The sequence below is a fragment of the Macaca mulatta genome, chromosome 17, assembly GCF_049350105.2.
Source record: "Macaca mulatta isolate MMU2019108-1 chromosome 17, T2T-MMU8v2.0, whole genome shotgun sequence".
NCBI lineage: Eukaryota > Metazoa > Chordata > Mammalia > Primates > Cercopithecidae > Macaca > Macaca mulatta.
In genome coordinates this window covers 105,028,320-105,044,474 of record NC_133422.1, presented here as the reverse complement: position 1 = coordinate 105,044,474, position 16,155 = coordinate 105,028,320, and the positions used below count along the sequence as shown (strand labels likewise).

At 47.2% G+C, this 16,155-nt stretch overlaps 1 protein-coding gene across 20 annotated transcripts in view; it reads right to left on the bottom strand.

The window, feature by feature from the left end:
- The window catches only part of NAXD (NAD(P)HX dehydratase), a 64,615-nt gene that overhangs the window by 14,205 nt on the left and 34,255 nt on the right, over window positions 1–16,155 (bottom strand). For 4 of the 20 annotated variants that reach the window (XR_013407739.1, XR_013407740.1, XM_077974017.1 and 1 more), the window contains exons 1-5: window positions 11,855–12,052; window positions 5,453–5,603; window positions 3,553–3,598; window positions 2,540–2,628; window positions 281–389 (exon numbers count right to left, since the gene is read on the bottom strand). Coding sequence is in view for 8 of the 20 variants with exons in the window: in XM_077974017.1 (XP_077830143.1) it covers window positions 281–389; window positions 2,540–2,628; window positions 3,553–3,598; window positions 5,453–5,603; window positions 11,855–11,954 (495 nt within the window). In the remaining 12 variants the exon portion in view is untranslated. Of the gene's footprint in view, window positions 1–280; window positions 390–2,199; window positions 2,263–2,539; window positions 2,629–3,552; window positions 3,599–5,452; window positions 5,604–5,818; window positions 5,929–11,207; window positions 12,053–16,155 lie in introns of those variants that run through there. The other 16 variants (XR_013407737.1, XR_013407738.1, XM_015121447.3 and 13 more) reach the window with 8 other exon arrangements.

Sequence of the window (16,155 nt, the reverse complement as noted above, 5' to 3'; positions counted from 1 at the left end):
AAGACTTGCTGGTTTTACGGCTGGGGGAACATCACGGATCCTGCCGACATGTGATGTCTCCCCTGGACACCCAGCTTTAAATTTCTCTCTCTTGTGCTCTTTCCCTTTATTTCTCAACCCAGCCGAGACACTTAGGAAATAGAAAAGAACCCGCGTTAAACATCGGGAGCGGGTTCTCCCGATAGAACACTACACAAAAAGGAAGAGAAATGCCTCTGTTCCAACTTCACGCCTACGGGCTAAGCCTGTCATGAGGAAAGTGAGTGAGTATACACATTACCTGGACATTTCTGAGAAGCACATCATCTCTACCCAAGCCAGGTCCTACGACAAGAGCGTGCAGCCGGGGGAGCCACTTCTCCACCTCATCAACAGCACTGGGGCTGTCGCTAAAGAAGGAAAGGAAGGCCAGGATGGTTACCCACAACTCCTCATTTATTTACTGTCATGTATTTGTTTACATTTTATTTTGAAAAAATAACTTACAAATACTAATGACTTTTAAATAATTTCTGTAATTTAGATTTATTATTTAATCAGTACAGAAGGCTCCCATGTACCCTTTGCCCAGCCTCCCCTGAGGTTAACGCCTCACACACCCACATTCCAGATCAGCATAACTAACTTCACATTGGTTCAATACCATTCATTAAACCATGGCATTTTCCAAATTTCCCGTTTCCTCTTGATGTCCACTTCCCGTTTCAGGACCCAAACCAGCCCCACACTGCATGTGGCCATTGCCTCTCCCTGATCTATCTTTTAATGCCCAGATTTAGATGCCCAGCTTTCAACAGTTAAGTCAGAAAAAGAGTGATGGCTATTTTCAAAATAGCCAGTTTGTTTCTATCACATACACGTGTGGCTGTAAAGCCTATGTTGTGTGCTTACACACCAGGCCCCACACAATGCACTGATCCTGCTGCAGTTTCTCATTCAGAACAAGGCAGGGTTTTGCTTTTTCTGACCTCCTTCCTGTTTGGTGTGTCCTCTCCTTGAGCCCACTGTTAAGGCTTCTGTCCCCTTTCCTCCCTGACAAGCTCCCTTCTCAGGGTCACCAAGAACCCTACACTGTGAGATGCATCATCTGTTCTCAGGCCTCATCTCAAACTGACCCAGAGTGGCACACATAGGCCCTTCTAGTACTGTCTGGAAACAGCGGCTTCACTGACTCCTGAAGCCCCTGCTGCCTCCTCCCCAGCCCATGCTCCCAGCATCTGAGTGCCAAGCCCCCTACCCAGCACCCCTCTGCCTCTTACTCCCTCATCTTCCAGTTTTAAGCACCGTCCACATGTGCATGACTCCCAAGTCCATGTCCCCACTGTCCAATGCCCACTAGCCACATCCCTTGGATGTCTGACTGGCAGCCAAACTGCACCCCACACCCAATGCCTCATCTTCATCCCACCCAAGCCCGTTTTTCCACCACGTGGAGTGACACCTCGCTCAGACCAAAACCCTTGGTGGAGTCCGTGCCACCTGCCTTTTCCAATCCAATATGTCAGCAAATTCCGCCCCCAAACTTTCCAAACATACCCAGAATCTGACCCCTCTCACCATCTAACTGCACCCTTCCCTCCCACAGGCCCTTAACACAGCCTCCACCCCGGCCCCAGGGGCCCAGCCCAACAGCCGCCAAGGAGCCTTTATGAGCCACAATGGCCCTGCCCTGCCCACTCAGTGCCACAGCCACAGCCCTAACAGCAGCCCCACACCCTGTGGGGCCCAGCCCTGCACCTCTTGGTCACCCGACACATCACAGCGCCCCACCTGGAGCTCTGCGCCAGCTCCTCCCCGGTGTGGAGAGGCCGGGCTCTACCCAGGCGCCATCACACTGTGCTGCCGCCCCAACCACCCCTCTGCCCACTCTCACAACCCCCTCCCTGCTGCCGCTCTCTGCGGTTCCTTCACCACCTGACATCCTGCTCTCCCTTGTCTGTCTCCAGAGCAGCGCAGCCCAATGCAGTCTATGTGAACACACACAATTAAAAGCAAACAAGAGCAAACGCTCCGATCCTGCACCTCCCAGCTACATTTCAAGCACTCAGTGGCCACAATCCTGGACGGCAGAGAGAACACCTCCACGCAGCAAGCTCTACAGCACAGGCTGTCTGGAGGAGCCTCACGGGGGCAGGTGTTTGCCTGCCCAGTTTGACGCTGACCCATGGAACGCAGGCTACGGCCTGGCACCAGACATACCTGCTGAGTGCACGAAAGGTCTTGTTACTGCTCAGCGGCCCTTCGTTTCCACCTTCTGCAAACCTGTCAGACACAGCCCACAGGACCTCACTGCCTCTGGAGCTGGGCCCCGGCCATTTCCAACAGGCCCAAGTCCCCCCAACCCACCTCTCACCCCTCCGTGTTTGTCTTATTCTGACCACAGAAGAATGGGCTCTTTTGTTCCCTACTTCCTTTACAGCACCTGCTGACAAACTCAGAGGATGGAAAATCCATCAGACACTTCTGGTGTCAGTGCAAAAACCCCAAATGGTGCAGGAGGGAAAGAGAACCCACGAGAACCCGGCGCAGAGCGACTCACAGAACTGGGTGGACGATCAGCTCCGGGCTGTAGGCCTTAATCACAGGCGCGGCTGCACTGGCGCAGAACACGTGGGACAAATCTGCGCCCTGAAGAAGGAGCACAAGAGGCTGACTCAGGAACCTGGTCCACAGGCCCCGGAAGGCTCCGGCATCGCTGCCCACCCACCAGACACAGGTGTCCAGTGCCCTGGTGACATGCGCGAGAAACGTACTAGTTCGGGTTACACCCAGCCAGGTGGCTTAGCAAAGGGCCAGGGCGCATAGCACAATACAAGAAAGACTTTTGCCTCCGCCACAGAGGCAGGGTCAGAGCCACACACACCAGCACAGCCCAGCTCAGCCTGGTCACCCTCCAGGAGGAAGGGTCACAGAAAGAGGCCGGTCATTAGCACTTGCTTCGTGCATGGGAAACTGCAGGATCAACTGCTTCAGCTGGGACCTACAAAGGCATCCCAGGTTCACTTTGGTGGAGTACAATACAAATCACACTTTAGGTTTTAAAAATGGGCTTCAATTGAGGCCAGGTGAAGTGGATCATGCCTGTAATCCCAGCATTTTGGGAGGCCAAGGCGGGCAGATCACGTGAGGTCAGGAGTTTGAGACCAGCCTGACCAACACAGAGAAAACCCATCTCTACTAAAAATACAAAAAAAATTAGCCGGGCTTGGTGGCAGGTGCCTGTAATCCCAGCTACTCGGGAGGCTGAGGCAGGAGAATGGCTTGAACCCAGGAGGCGGAGGTTGCTGTGAGCTGAGATCGTGCCACTGCACTCCAGCCTGGGCGACAAGAGCAAAACTCCATCTCAGAAAAAAGAAAAAAACAAAAATGGGCTTCAATTGAAGTGATCTTGTTCATGCACAGGATGTCAGGATAGACTTAAGGGTGTTTCTATTATCTATGATTACCTTAAGAAGTTATTTAGATTTCTATCAGAAAACATTTGCTTTAATCATTATTTAATCAAACTCTCCACCAGAAAAATCCCAATGAAGAACTTTTAAGTAAACATACCACTTTGAGAGCTGAGATTGCTGCAAAATATGGGGCTCCAGTGTACCTAAAAAGAAGGTATTTAGAGTCAAAAACTTCTCAGAATAAGGTAAGCATACCTTGATCAATAAATAGTTTATCAATAAAAAATAGGCATAAATAATATAGACATGGTTTATCAATAAATAACAGACATGAAGCACAGAGCACAAACCCAACGCCTAGAAGATGCTCAGTAAATGTTCAACGAACATGAACTGGGTTAGACTAGAAATGTCTATCTTTTCTTTTTTTTTTTTTTTGAGACGGAGTTTTACTCTAGTTGCCCAGACTGGAGTGCAATGGCGCAATCTCGGCTCATTGCAACCTCTGCCTCCTGGGTTCAAGCGATTCTCCTGCCTCAGCCTCCCAAGTAGCTGGGATTACAGGCATGTGCCACCACCCCCAGCTAATTTTGTATTTTTAGTAGAGACAGGGTTTCTCCATGTTGGTCAGGCTGGTCTCAAACTCCCGACCTCAGGTGATCTACCCGCCTTGGCCTCCCAAAGTGCTAGGATGACAGGCATGAGCCACAGCGCCCAGCCAGCAATGTCGATCTTTTACATAAAACCTTCATGCATTTCAGGAGAGGGAATCTCTGGCTTACGTAATGCCTGCAGTCTCTCTGCAACGTGAATGTTCAAGGTAAGGAGCTGACCGCAGGCTTCTGCCCAGAGAGAAGAAAGTGACAACCACATGTTCAGAGCAGTCGGGCATGGAGAGGGTCCCAGATCGGGCAGACCCCGTCCTCCCAGAGTAACAGTCAGCAGAGGCCGGACGGGGGCCACTTAGGACAAACAAGAAACAGCACCCACACCCAGCTGCCTCCACCTCACTGTTCTGGACTCGCTGCACTCCAGGTCTAAGGGCACTTCAGGCACAGAAAGGAAGAGCCTTGTCCTGGCATCAGATGGGCAAATGCAACCTTTATGCCCATTCCGAGCAGTGAAATGTTTTGCTAACTCAAGAAAAACAGACCTGGGCAAATGCTGACACAGGTCACCTTACATGGCCTTCTCCTGCAAAGCGGTGTCAACAGAAAGTGTTGTAAATGCAAAAGAAAGGACAGACCAGGCAACATACATGCACACCCTCTCACATCATGTGAAAACGAGCCTCACTAATAAGAGAAATGCATGAACACAAGAAGTCTGTCGACTTGACTAGCAAAGGTTGTCCTCCAAGGGCTGCAGGGCAGGTGCTCTTGGGAAGCAGCACACAGTAACACAACGGAGGTCCGATTCAGCAGCGGCACCAGCATGTAAATGCATGCACACCTGATCCAGTCACAACTCTCAACACACCCGATGGCACGACCAACAGCTGCAAATGGAGGGATGGGCAAAGAGAGATTCCACACACATGCAAACAGAAAGCAAGCAGCAAGAGATTTCCGTCAGAGGCAGAAGGTATCCTTCACACCCAAGGACAACTTACAAACAGCTACGCACCAAACACAGCAGCAAAACAGAACGGAGGCAAGCTGGGGATTTGTCAAATTTCGTAAATGACTTTCAGTAACATCTTTAAATTGACAAAGTAAACCCACAGGCTGCTGAGCGTTTCTATCCTAAACACAAAAAACATGCTTGTGGTATGAAGTCCGGTTAAATACGGAAAAGCAAAAAGTGGAAAAACAGGCTCATTCCCCCACTACAAGCAAAACTTAACACTGACACACACGAGGGAACACTTCAGGCAGAGCTCCTCAGAGTTGTTTCCTAGTTAATGAAAAAGTGGATCACTGAAAAATACTGAGTGTCCTATCAGGCTGCACTTGGAAATGATTACTGAGGTCAAACTAGACGGCGTGAATGACAGGCAGGTAAGCAGCCAGCCAGCAGCTGACTTTAAACACCAACGTTGCACATCAGTTACTTACTCCTGACAGCCTCCAACTACGCCTATTCTTCCATCTTGTCCTTTGTGCTTTGTGGAAGACAGAGGAGGGATAATATTTCTCACCAGCTGCAAAGTATTTTCCATATCCTTTATTGAATGTACTTTACGTAGCGAAAACGCTCTCTCTAAAACTGAAAGACAAGAAAGATGAATAATTCAGAAAGGTAAACAGATACTGTTAGTACACATCATAGCCCATTAGCCAAAACTCTCTCCAAAGTTAGTATGAATGCTATAGATTTTTACCCAGTGGTTTTATTTCTGTAAGCAAATACGATGTTCAAAATTATATTAACACATGTCATTTTTTTTTCCCTTTTTTGAGATGAACTCTTGACTCCGTCACCTGGGCTGGAGTGTAGTGGCGTGATCTCAGCTCACTGCAACCTCTGCCTCCCAGGTTCAAGCAATTCTCCTGCCTCAGCCTCCTGAGTAGCTGGGATTATAGGCGTCCGCTACCACACCTGGCTAATTTCTGTATTTTCAGTAGAGATAGGGTTTCACCATGTTGGCCATACTGGTCTAGAACTCCTGACCTCAAGTGATCTGCCAGCTGCAGCCTCTCAAAGTGCTGGGATTACAGGCGTGAACCACTGTGCCCAGCCTGAACACATGTAATTAACACATATAGTAACATATGCTATTTATTTATTTATTTGAGACAGAGTCTAGCTCTGTCACCTAAGCTGGAGTGCGGTGGCACGATCCTGCTCACTGCAACCTCCGCCTCCTAGGTTCAAGCGATTCTCCTGCCTCAGCCTCCCGAATAGCTGGGATTACAGGTGCCCACCACTACGCCCAATTAATTTTTTGTATTTTTAGTAAGGACGGGGTTTCACTATGTTGGCCAGGCTGGTCTTGAACTCTTGACCTCATGATTCGTCTACCTCAGCCTCCCAAAGTGCTGGGATTACAGGCATGAGCCACCATGCCAGGACAACATATGCTATTTCGATCAGGTTTATTTTTCAAATGTATGAGAAATTTTGGAAGACCATTTAATTTTCCAGAAAGTTTTACCATTTTATCAAGTCAAAAATGCATTATTACTTAATAAACTATCTTACTTCATTTCAATTTCCCTTTAGGATTATTAGGTCTTTGCTCTCCTCACAAACTGGAAAGCAAGTTCCCACCTGTAATCCACTGGGATGCTCAGAAGCCTGCCAGATTCCTCATATTACTCCCAACTGTATTCCAATACTCCACTGGATATTAATTAAATAACCTAAAAATTGCATTCTAAATATGGCACACTTCTTAAATTGGGTTCAAAGTGGCACTTAAAGTAATTTCATCATCTTGAGTTGTCTCTAAACGGCTACACTTTAATTGGCCTTTCTTGAAGAGCTTCCTGTGTTGTATATTTTACCTTAATATTTAAAACAGCTCAGCTATGAGAGAAATGCTGGTATGTTCTATAGAGCTCAATGAATAGATAATAAAGCATACATTCTCCCTAGAATGAAAGGATCTTTGCAAATATAAACAGTATTTTTTCAAACAAGGCGCTCAATATTTTTATCCTTCCAATTATCTCAGCAGCAGAGAGAAACCAGATGTGTCACAAGTTCCACTGACGGCAGCCCAAAGCTGACTGAGCGCCTCATGGCAAAGAGCTTCGTCTTTTAACTCTTACAGTTTTACTTTTTACTCAACACAATTTTTAAAGGAATTTTCTTTCTGAGTAGATGTAACTGCCTTAGCTGACAGAGCAGATGCGGAGATCCCCCAAGATAAAAAGATCCTATGAATCCCCATCAACCCAAAACCCTCAATCTCCTGACCTTGTGATCTGCCCATCTCGGCCTCCCAAAGTGCTGGGATTACAGGTGTGAGCCACCGCACCCAGCCCAACCCCAAACCTTTTCACCTTCTTCCAGACCAACACACGCTAAGACCCGGCACAGAATCACTATAATCTGTGGACCTAGAAGAGACACAATGAGGCTTTCTGTGCTACCTGCAGGGGACTGATGCGCCCATCCTTGAAATTCCTCCAGGCAGGCTAAATTATGGTTTTAAAATAATACACTTGTCTAGAAGAGACATTAATGGGGTCGGGTGTGGTGGCTCACAGCTATAATCCCAGCACTTTGGGAGGCGGAGGTGGGTGGATTACCTGAGGTCAGGAGTTCGAGACCAGCCTGGCCAACATGGTGAAACCCCATCTCTACTAAAAATACAAAAATTAGCTGGGTATGGTGGTGCACGCCTGTAATTCTAGCTACTCAGGAGGCTGAGGCAGGAGAACTGTTTGAACCTGGAAGGTGGAGGTTGCAGTGAGCCAAGATTATGCCTGGGTGATACAGCGAGACATTGTCTAAAAAAAAAAAAAAGAAAAAAGAAAAAGACATTCATGGATATCGATCAGCACCCTGTCTCTGTCATGGGGAGCTGTTCTATGCACTGAAGGATGCTAAGCAGCATCCTTGACCTCTACCCAGTCAGCAGTGCATGCACACACACCCAGTGGTGACAACCAAAAATATCTCAACACTCCCAAACGTCTTCTGCGGGGGGGCAAAATGAGCCTGAGTTAAGAACCACAGTAGAGATGCACGTGTGTAGTTTTAGCACCTTTAAATATACCAGTACTTCAAATTAAATCATATTTAAGCTCATATAAAATATAAATTGTGACTTATCACAGAGAAAAACAATTTAGTCAGACTTCAACTTACAGATATTAAAAATTAACATCTATATCAACGCACCCTGCCTGATGAAACCAACTCCGAAATGGTAATACTCAATAAATGTGTGTTTCTCACAATAAGGAAAGGAATAAAATGGTTACACCAGATAATACTGTACATTTTCCAGGAAGCTTCTTTCTTCCAATATGCAAGATTCATATCTTATGAACATCTGTATCTTAAATTTCAGATTTAAGTCTTAAAAAAAGTACTAGAGGTGAGGTATGAAATATTTAATGTTTATATCAAAAAGGGCAAATATCATAAACCGAGATTTAACTACTCATTTGCACTTTGCCTCATAGTTGAAACAACCCACACATTACCAAAAAGGATTTGACACAAGATTAGGCTGCATCCGCGAGTCGAGGTGGAGCACCTGTCGGGTGGAGGAGAGCACTGCTGCCCCCGTGCAACCAGTGTCGCCCAACACCCCCCCAGGAGGGCAGGGCCGGGCCGCCTCAGGGCCACAGCTGCAGCGCCAGAGCCCCCAGGTGTGCTGTGTTCCAAGTGCTTGTCCTCTCCACACCTGCTCCTCAGAGCGGAACAGCTTCCCTTCTGCACCACACTTTGCTGAAAGTCCTCCCAGTGCTTTGGCACAGGGGTACTGGGATAGTACCTTTTTGATCTTTTTGGTTATGAAAGAGGAGATGTGCTAGTCCAGGCATGGATATGCTTAAAGCCTACAGGTTTTAAAGCAAATAATGATTTTTATTGTTATTCAAATAATGACAAGAACACATACAATTTTTCTTCCACTTCAAGGTAAGCCTTATTAAAATGGCAAGATATCAGGGGACTTAACATCAAATACCATATACAAATATGGGCCACTTTCTAAGGCAGATTTACAGTAGGTTAAGCATTAAAGTCCCATTTAACACAAGCCAAAAATGTCAACTCTGATTTTGTGAAAACACACTACATCCACATAGCAATCTTTATAATACCTAGAAAGAAAACATGGGGGTAAATCCTGTTTTGAGCTATTCTTTCATCTTATATAGAAGGTAGTGTTTTGGAGCCCAAAATGTGCAAATCACCTTCATAGCAACTTGATTAACCCATCAGCGGGAGTCGCCTCCTCCTCCTGTTACGTTGTGAAATCTGAAGACTTTGTCAGATTCCCAGTTCCCTGGCCATGATGCTACTGTAAGGGCTGGGTCTAAGAACCTGGAGAACAAGCAGCATCATCCAGAAACTGAATATTTAAAGACTTACACATGAGAACAATGGTTCTCAAATGTAAGCTAGCTTAAAATTATTTTAAAACCATAACATAATTGATAGTAACTTTTTTGCTATATAATTTTAAAAATTCAAAGTGATACCAAAAGTAACTTTTATTACATGTGGGGTTCTGAAACCTTTCAAGCACACAGACAACCTACATGGTAGGGGTTGACCTGGACATAAGAAGGAAGTTCTTACGTCTGGACTGGTGGAGAATCACCACCCTACTGTGTGCCCGCAGGAAATGTGGCACCTTCCGCACACTGCAACACTGACTGCTTCCATATGGGACTCTATCGCCTCGAACACAGCCTGGCACAGAACAAGACACTTGATAACTATTCGATGAAGTAAAGACATCGCGATTCACTCTCCTCACTAACAGCCAGTTTATCTTTCTTTTACAGAGAAGGAAACTGGGGCCCAGAGAGAAATCTGTGCAGATGCTATGGGTAGTAACAAGCCAGGCCACGAGACACTATTTTACCAAAGTGCTGCCATGTTTTTGTTTTTATTTTTGTGGGCACATAATAGGTGTAAAATGCTGCCATTTTAAGGCAAAATAAGAAGTACAGCATTTTCACTTAACTAGAATTGTATTAACGCCAAGTAAAATCCAGGCTGCTCACCAGCGTTCACCTAAGATAAACAGCTTCCGTTAGCAAAAGGGCCAAAGCAGGTCAACTACACTTCCCAGCATTTGGCAGTGAGGCAAGTTCCAGCTGGCTTACTGACGTCACCATTTGAACTTATCCACAGAAACATTTACATATAAACATCAAAGCTCTGAAGGATAAAAAGGCCTTGACAATGGGTGGCTTCAGATTTATCCCATTCAGTAACTCTTCAGCACAATTCTGAGTCTGGAAGAACAGGTCATATCTGTTTGGCTTTTGTTTTAAGGAAGCATGTCTGGGGAAGACTATCATTGCTGCTTTGTGCTAAAAGTGCTTTTAGTACTAGAAAATTCTACCTAAAAAAAAAAGTACTTTAAATTAATGTGAATTATAACTAATTCAGAGCATCTAACAACAATTCCTAAGGTAACTGAAATATTCCCTAAAGCCTGGATGGGAAGTCAGTAATATACAGCTCTACATGGCTTTTCGTAAATGTTTAGCAAATCAGTCTGATAATAAATGCTCAACCAAGTGCAATGAAAAATCTTGCTACTAATCATGGTGTGTGAATTTAAGGTAAAGAGCTACAAATAAATCTCTAATTAAAGTGGTGTTAACAAGCCTCCCTGCTGGTGTGACTGAGGTACAGTGTAGAGTACCCTCTCAGCGCCACCCAGTGCATTCGGAGTGTGTGATGAAAACAAAAAGCCAAAACTCTGACGATTCCCAACATATACACAAGGTAAAATCTGTCTAACGACTACAGCAACAAATGGTGCATTTAACCATTTCGGCCACTTACTGGCTGGAGAATCCTGGCTAAGTCACTTTCTCTGAGCTTCTATTTATCTTCTATACCAAGATGGATAACACCAATCTGTCCTTATGAGAAATGAGATATACAAGAGCTACTTCCTATATAAAATACGTTAGATACACCAATACCCACAAGGCAAACAGAAAGAGAAAAAACCCTATGAAGAGATGGGGCTCCAAGCACTTGCTCAGCTCCTGCTTACATTCTGTCTACATAATCCGTTCTATTTGAAAAGGCATCTCAGCGTGCAAGGACCAGCCAAGGCCAGGGCAGAGCCCTCGGGGGCATCTGGTCAGCGCTCCAGGTTCTGGGGATGACTCAGGTGAGCCTCCCTCCCCAAGGGACCTCCTGCACGCACATACACACCCTGGCACGGGGCGGGCGAAGGAGGCCTGGCTGGTCGAGTCCTTTTCTGCGGTCCTAGCGTCGTAGTATCCAGTCCCTCTCGTCCAAGGACGTGGAGGGTCTGTACTTGGACAGTGGCACTGGGGCTTCAAGCTGGGGATGTTGACGCAGCCCTGCTCCTGGTGTGCGCGAAGCCCGCTCAGCCGGGCAGCTCGCCTGCACGCCCGCCGCGTCCCTGGACCCCAGGAGGGCCCCCGTCTCCACCTCGGACCAAACAGCAAGTCCGGAGTTGGCGAGCATCTTTCCCAGACCGGGAGCGGGGACACAGCAGAGCAGACGGATCCGACCAGCGCCCCACGGCGCCCCAGGGTCCTCCTACCGGCCCTCGGCCCCCCGTTCCCCGGCCGCCGCGCGGGCTCCGCCGCTCACGCCCGCTCCCGGGACGGGCACGGGCTCCAGCCCCGGTGCCACCTTCTGCCCGTCTGTCACCCCGCGCAGAGGCTCCCGTCACCCCAAGCCGCGCCCAGCCGTCACAGCGCCGTTCCAGGAGGCCTCCCGCCTTTCCCTACCCCGCCCCGCAGGCCACACGGCGCCCTGCCCCAGCGCGCGGGCTGCCCCCCGGCGACGCCTCCCCACCGAGCCAGCAGAGGCGGTCTGCGGTCGGGTACCTGCGTCCAGTGGTGGCCTGTACAGTGCGAGTGCGGCCGAGAGCAACGCGACAACAGCCGTGGCGGCGACTGCAGCCCCGGCCCCCGCCCGTGTGACCATCCCCGGGCCAAATGGAGTCGACCTTACCTCGCCTGCAAGCCCGGATTGCCCCACAGCGAGGACTCAGGGCCATCGGGCAGCATTCCGGGTTCCCAGCTGCCCCCGCGCCGCCGCCGGAAACACAGTCATTGGAAGCTTTTTCCGGTTTCCCGACCGCCCCCGCGCCGCTGTCGGAAGTGGGATCCCAACTCGCTCAATCACACCCGGTTCTAGATGATTGACAAGCGCGACGCCCAAACCGGCCTGGCCCCAGCTCTGGCCTAAGAGAGTTCGGCTGGAAGGCAGGTTGAAGAGTTAACAAGGGTTTGGGTCTGGTTTGTGTTTATTGGCCCATTTTCAGGCATGCGGCGTTATAGAAAATGATTTTGCCGGCAGGTGGAGTGCCGAGGCCCACTATTTGCCCCCAGCGTGGCAGTCAGGTGCCTTTCTGCTCCAGGCGCGGCCTCTGCCTTGAACCGCAAACCAGCTCACCGTGAGGCCCCCTCAAAGACTTACAGCCATTTAAATAGTCTAAGCCAATGGAATGGAAGTGAGCAGGCACTCATTAGCCTTCAAATCTCTTTTAAGCAACATAAGAGCCAAAAACCAAAAGTCAAAAGACAAGGTAACAAAATTGACTTATTTATAAATTATGTGCATTGAGCCACCATAATCTGTTCGTAGCAATTAGCTATACAAAACACAAGCATTTTGTTAAGCTGCTGAGGCATCTCTGTGCCCATCCTTGCTTTGGAGGATCTGAATTAATTTTATTCCTCAGAATTGGCCCTTACAATCTCATGCTGGGCCTGGAGGGATTGTATAGTTCAAATTCTGGAAGTACAACAAACACAAGGAACTAACAATATTTTAAATAAAAAGGTCACAAGCCCTGCCTAGTTTTGCAGATGATAGAAAAAAATTAAACCTTCAAATTATTTAGTATCTAGGCATAGAATAAATTACATTATTTCAAATAAAGGCAAAATTATTAAATGAACCTTAATGTTTTTGAATATAGGCCTGTCCCTGTGTTTTATGAAAGCAGTTTACTTTGAGTGTCACCTTTGCCCGGATCTAAAGGTGAGGCTTTGGTCAACTTCAGTTTGGTGCCAGTTTCTGGTAGGAGTCAGTGCCTTCTTTAGATGTGATATGTGTACCCAGGAGTCAAGGCCCTGCAACTTAACAGCACGAAAATTAGTTAATAGACCCTGATAAGTACTCTCTCAAGGGGCTAAGGGAGTTCTTCAGCTGATTTGCTTCCAGTAAATGTAATTATCAGGCCAGAAGTCGTGATATTGGAGTTCATGGTCTGACTGGAAGCTGTGAAAAGGTTCTACAGCCGGGCTCTGCGGCTCGTGCCTGTAATCCCAGCACTTTGGGGGCCGAGGTGGGCGGATCATAGGTCAGGAGTTCAAGACCAGCCTGGCCAATATGGTGAAACCCTGTCTCTACTAAAGATACAAAAAATTAGCCAGAACATGGTGGCACGTGCCTGTAATCCCAGCTACTCGGGAGGCTAAGGCAGGAGAATCACTTAAACCTGGGAGCCGGAGGTTGCAATGAGCCGGGATCTTGCCATTGCACTCCAGGCTGAGCAACAGGGTGAGACTCCATCTCAAAAACAACAACAAAAAAAGGCCGGGCGCGGTGGCTCAAGTCTGTAATCCCAGCACTTTGGGAGGCCGAGACGGGCGGATCACGAGGTCAGGAGATCGAGACCATCCTGGCTAACACGGTGAAACCTCGTCTCTACTAAAAAATACAAAAAACTAGCCGGGCGAGGTGGTGGGCGCCTGTAGTCCAAGCTACTCGGGAGGCTGGGGCAGGAGAATGGCGGGAACCCGGGAGGCGGAGCTTGCAGTGAGCTGAGATCCGGCCACTGCACTCCAGCCTGGGCGACAGAGCGAGACTCCGTCTCAAAAAAAAAAAAAAGGTTCTACAACCTTGCAGCAATTAATTTTTATAGTTTTAATAAGCCCAGCAATAAGACTACCTCAGAGACTTAATTTAGGATTTTGATTATGAGGACGTTTATTAAAGATGTTAAAAGGCTCAAAACATCTGATCCAAACAGAAGCACAGGTTATTGTAAAATAACAGTTACTTACTTAACAAAAGTAATAATCAAAAGACTTGAAAGACAATACAGAAGGTAATATGGATGTAAAAACCTTGACCCTTTTACATTTCAGTTTGTGCATTCAAAAACCTAATAAAGACAGCATCAGAATTATAAAATCTTGTCTCTTAAGCCAGTTACCAAAAAAGCAAAGAAAAATCTTCTGCAGTGACTGCTTCTCCTTATGAGAAGCCCACTTAGATAACCTGGAAGTCAAGTTTGATGAAAAAGTACTGGAATTTAATCAGACACAGGAAGAGTGTGTTCAAGGTTATGAGTATACCAGGGGAATACATGACTCTTAGGAACAGCATGAGAAGTTTCTTGATTACACTGAAAATTTAGACATATCAAAAAAAGCCTAGAGTACAGAATGGAGGAAAACAATGTTTTCTGTTTTGACCTTCAAGATAAAACATTTCAGCCTTAGGCCATAACAGTCAAATTGAAACCAGAGGAAAAAAGTTACAAGAGCTGACAAAAAAGCTGAAGGAGAGAGTTATCATCTCAGGCCTTCTCAAGAGAGAAAAGTCAGAAACATTATAGAATTATTATAAAAAGCAAAAGTTCAATTAATTTTATTGAAAGCAAATCGATACTTCAAGGAAGCTTTGTTTTAACATACAGGACTATTATAAATGATTTCCTTTTTTAAAACTTCCATTAAAAACAATTTTTAAAAAAATTTTTTTCTAAGACAGAGCCTGACTCTGTCACCCAGGCTGGAATGCAGTGGCACAATCTTGGCTTACTGCAACCTTCGTCTCCCAGGTTGAAGCGATCCTCCTGCCTCAGCTTCCTGAGTAGCTACAATTGCAGGCATGTGCCACCATGCCTGGTTAATTTTTAACTGCTTTTTTTTTTTTAGAGACAAGGGGCTTGCTATGCTTCCCAGGCTGGTCTCAAACTCCTGGCCTCAAAGGATCGTCCTGCCTCAGCCTCCCAAAGTGCTGAGATTTCAGGCATGAGCTACCACTCCCGGCTGCAAGTTTGATTTTGAGGTAAAAACAAAACGAACCCAAAGCAACAAAGCAACAGGGAAATACTTGCATGTGCTGCAGTTTCATAGCTACTGTTTCTGAAGCTGTATTTTAAAATCTTGCTCTTCTCTCAAAGTGCACCGACTCCTGGGAGGGGAGCGCTTTTCCCCTCTGCAAAGCCAGCTATTGCTGGGGCAAAGGACACAGGAGGGTAAAAGCCCTGGGGCTGGCTGGGTGGGAGGGAAGGAGGGCTTCCTGCTGTAATGGTTAATCCTATGGTCAATTTGTCTGGGACACAGCAACCAGATATTTGGTCAGACACATATGAAAATTGCTGTGAAGGCATTTTTAAGATGAGATTAACATTTAAATCAGTTGACTTTGAGTAAAGCAAATTATCCTTCACAATGGGGGTGGGCCTCATCCAATCCGCTGAAGGTCTTAAGAGAAAAGAACCACCTTTCCTTAGAAGCAGGGAGCTCTGGCTGCAGACTGCTTCAGGCTCCCTGGCCCCCAGCCTGGCCCCTGCCCTACAGACTGTGCATCTGCCAGCCTGCATGATTGCGTGAGCCAATTCCTTAAATCTTTCTCAACACATGCACACACACATGCACTTGCATGCACACACACCCTACTGGTTCTGTTGTTCTGGAGAAGCCTCTCCAATACAGCCACCAAGCGTGAAAAAGGGATAAAAAGGCAGAAGGCTGAGTACAGTGGCTCATGCCTGTAATCTCAGCACTTTGGGAGGCCGAGGCAGGTGGATCAGCTGAGGTCAGGAGTTTGAAACCACCCTGGCCAACATGCTGAAACCCATATCTACTAAAAACACAAAAATTAGCCAGGCATGGTGGCGGATGCCTGTAGTCCCGGCTACTCAGGAGGCTGAGGCGGGAGAATCGCTTAAACCTGGGAGGTGGAGGCTGCAGTGAGCTGAGATCATGCCACTGCACTCCAACCTGGTCGACCGAGTGAGACTCTGTCTCAAAAAAAAAGAAAGAATAAAGAAAAAGTAGATAGGCAGATAGCACCCCAAACAAAAATCCGACAGGTGAGGTCTGGGGTAGAGGAAAGAAGGTCCAACTAGGAATTGGGGGCTGTGGGTTTTAGTTTACGCTCT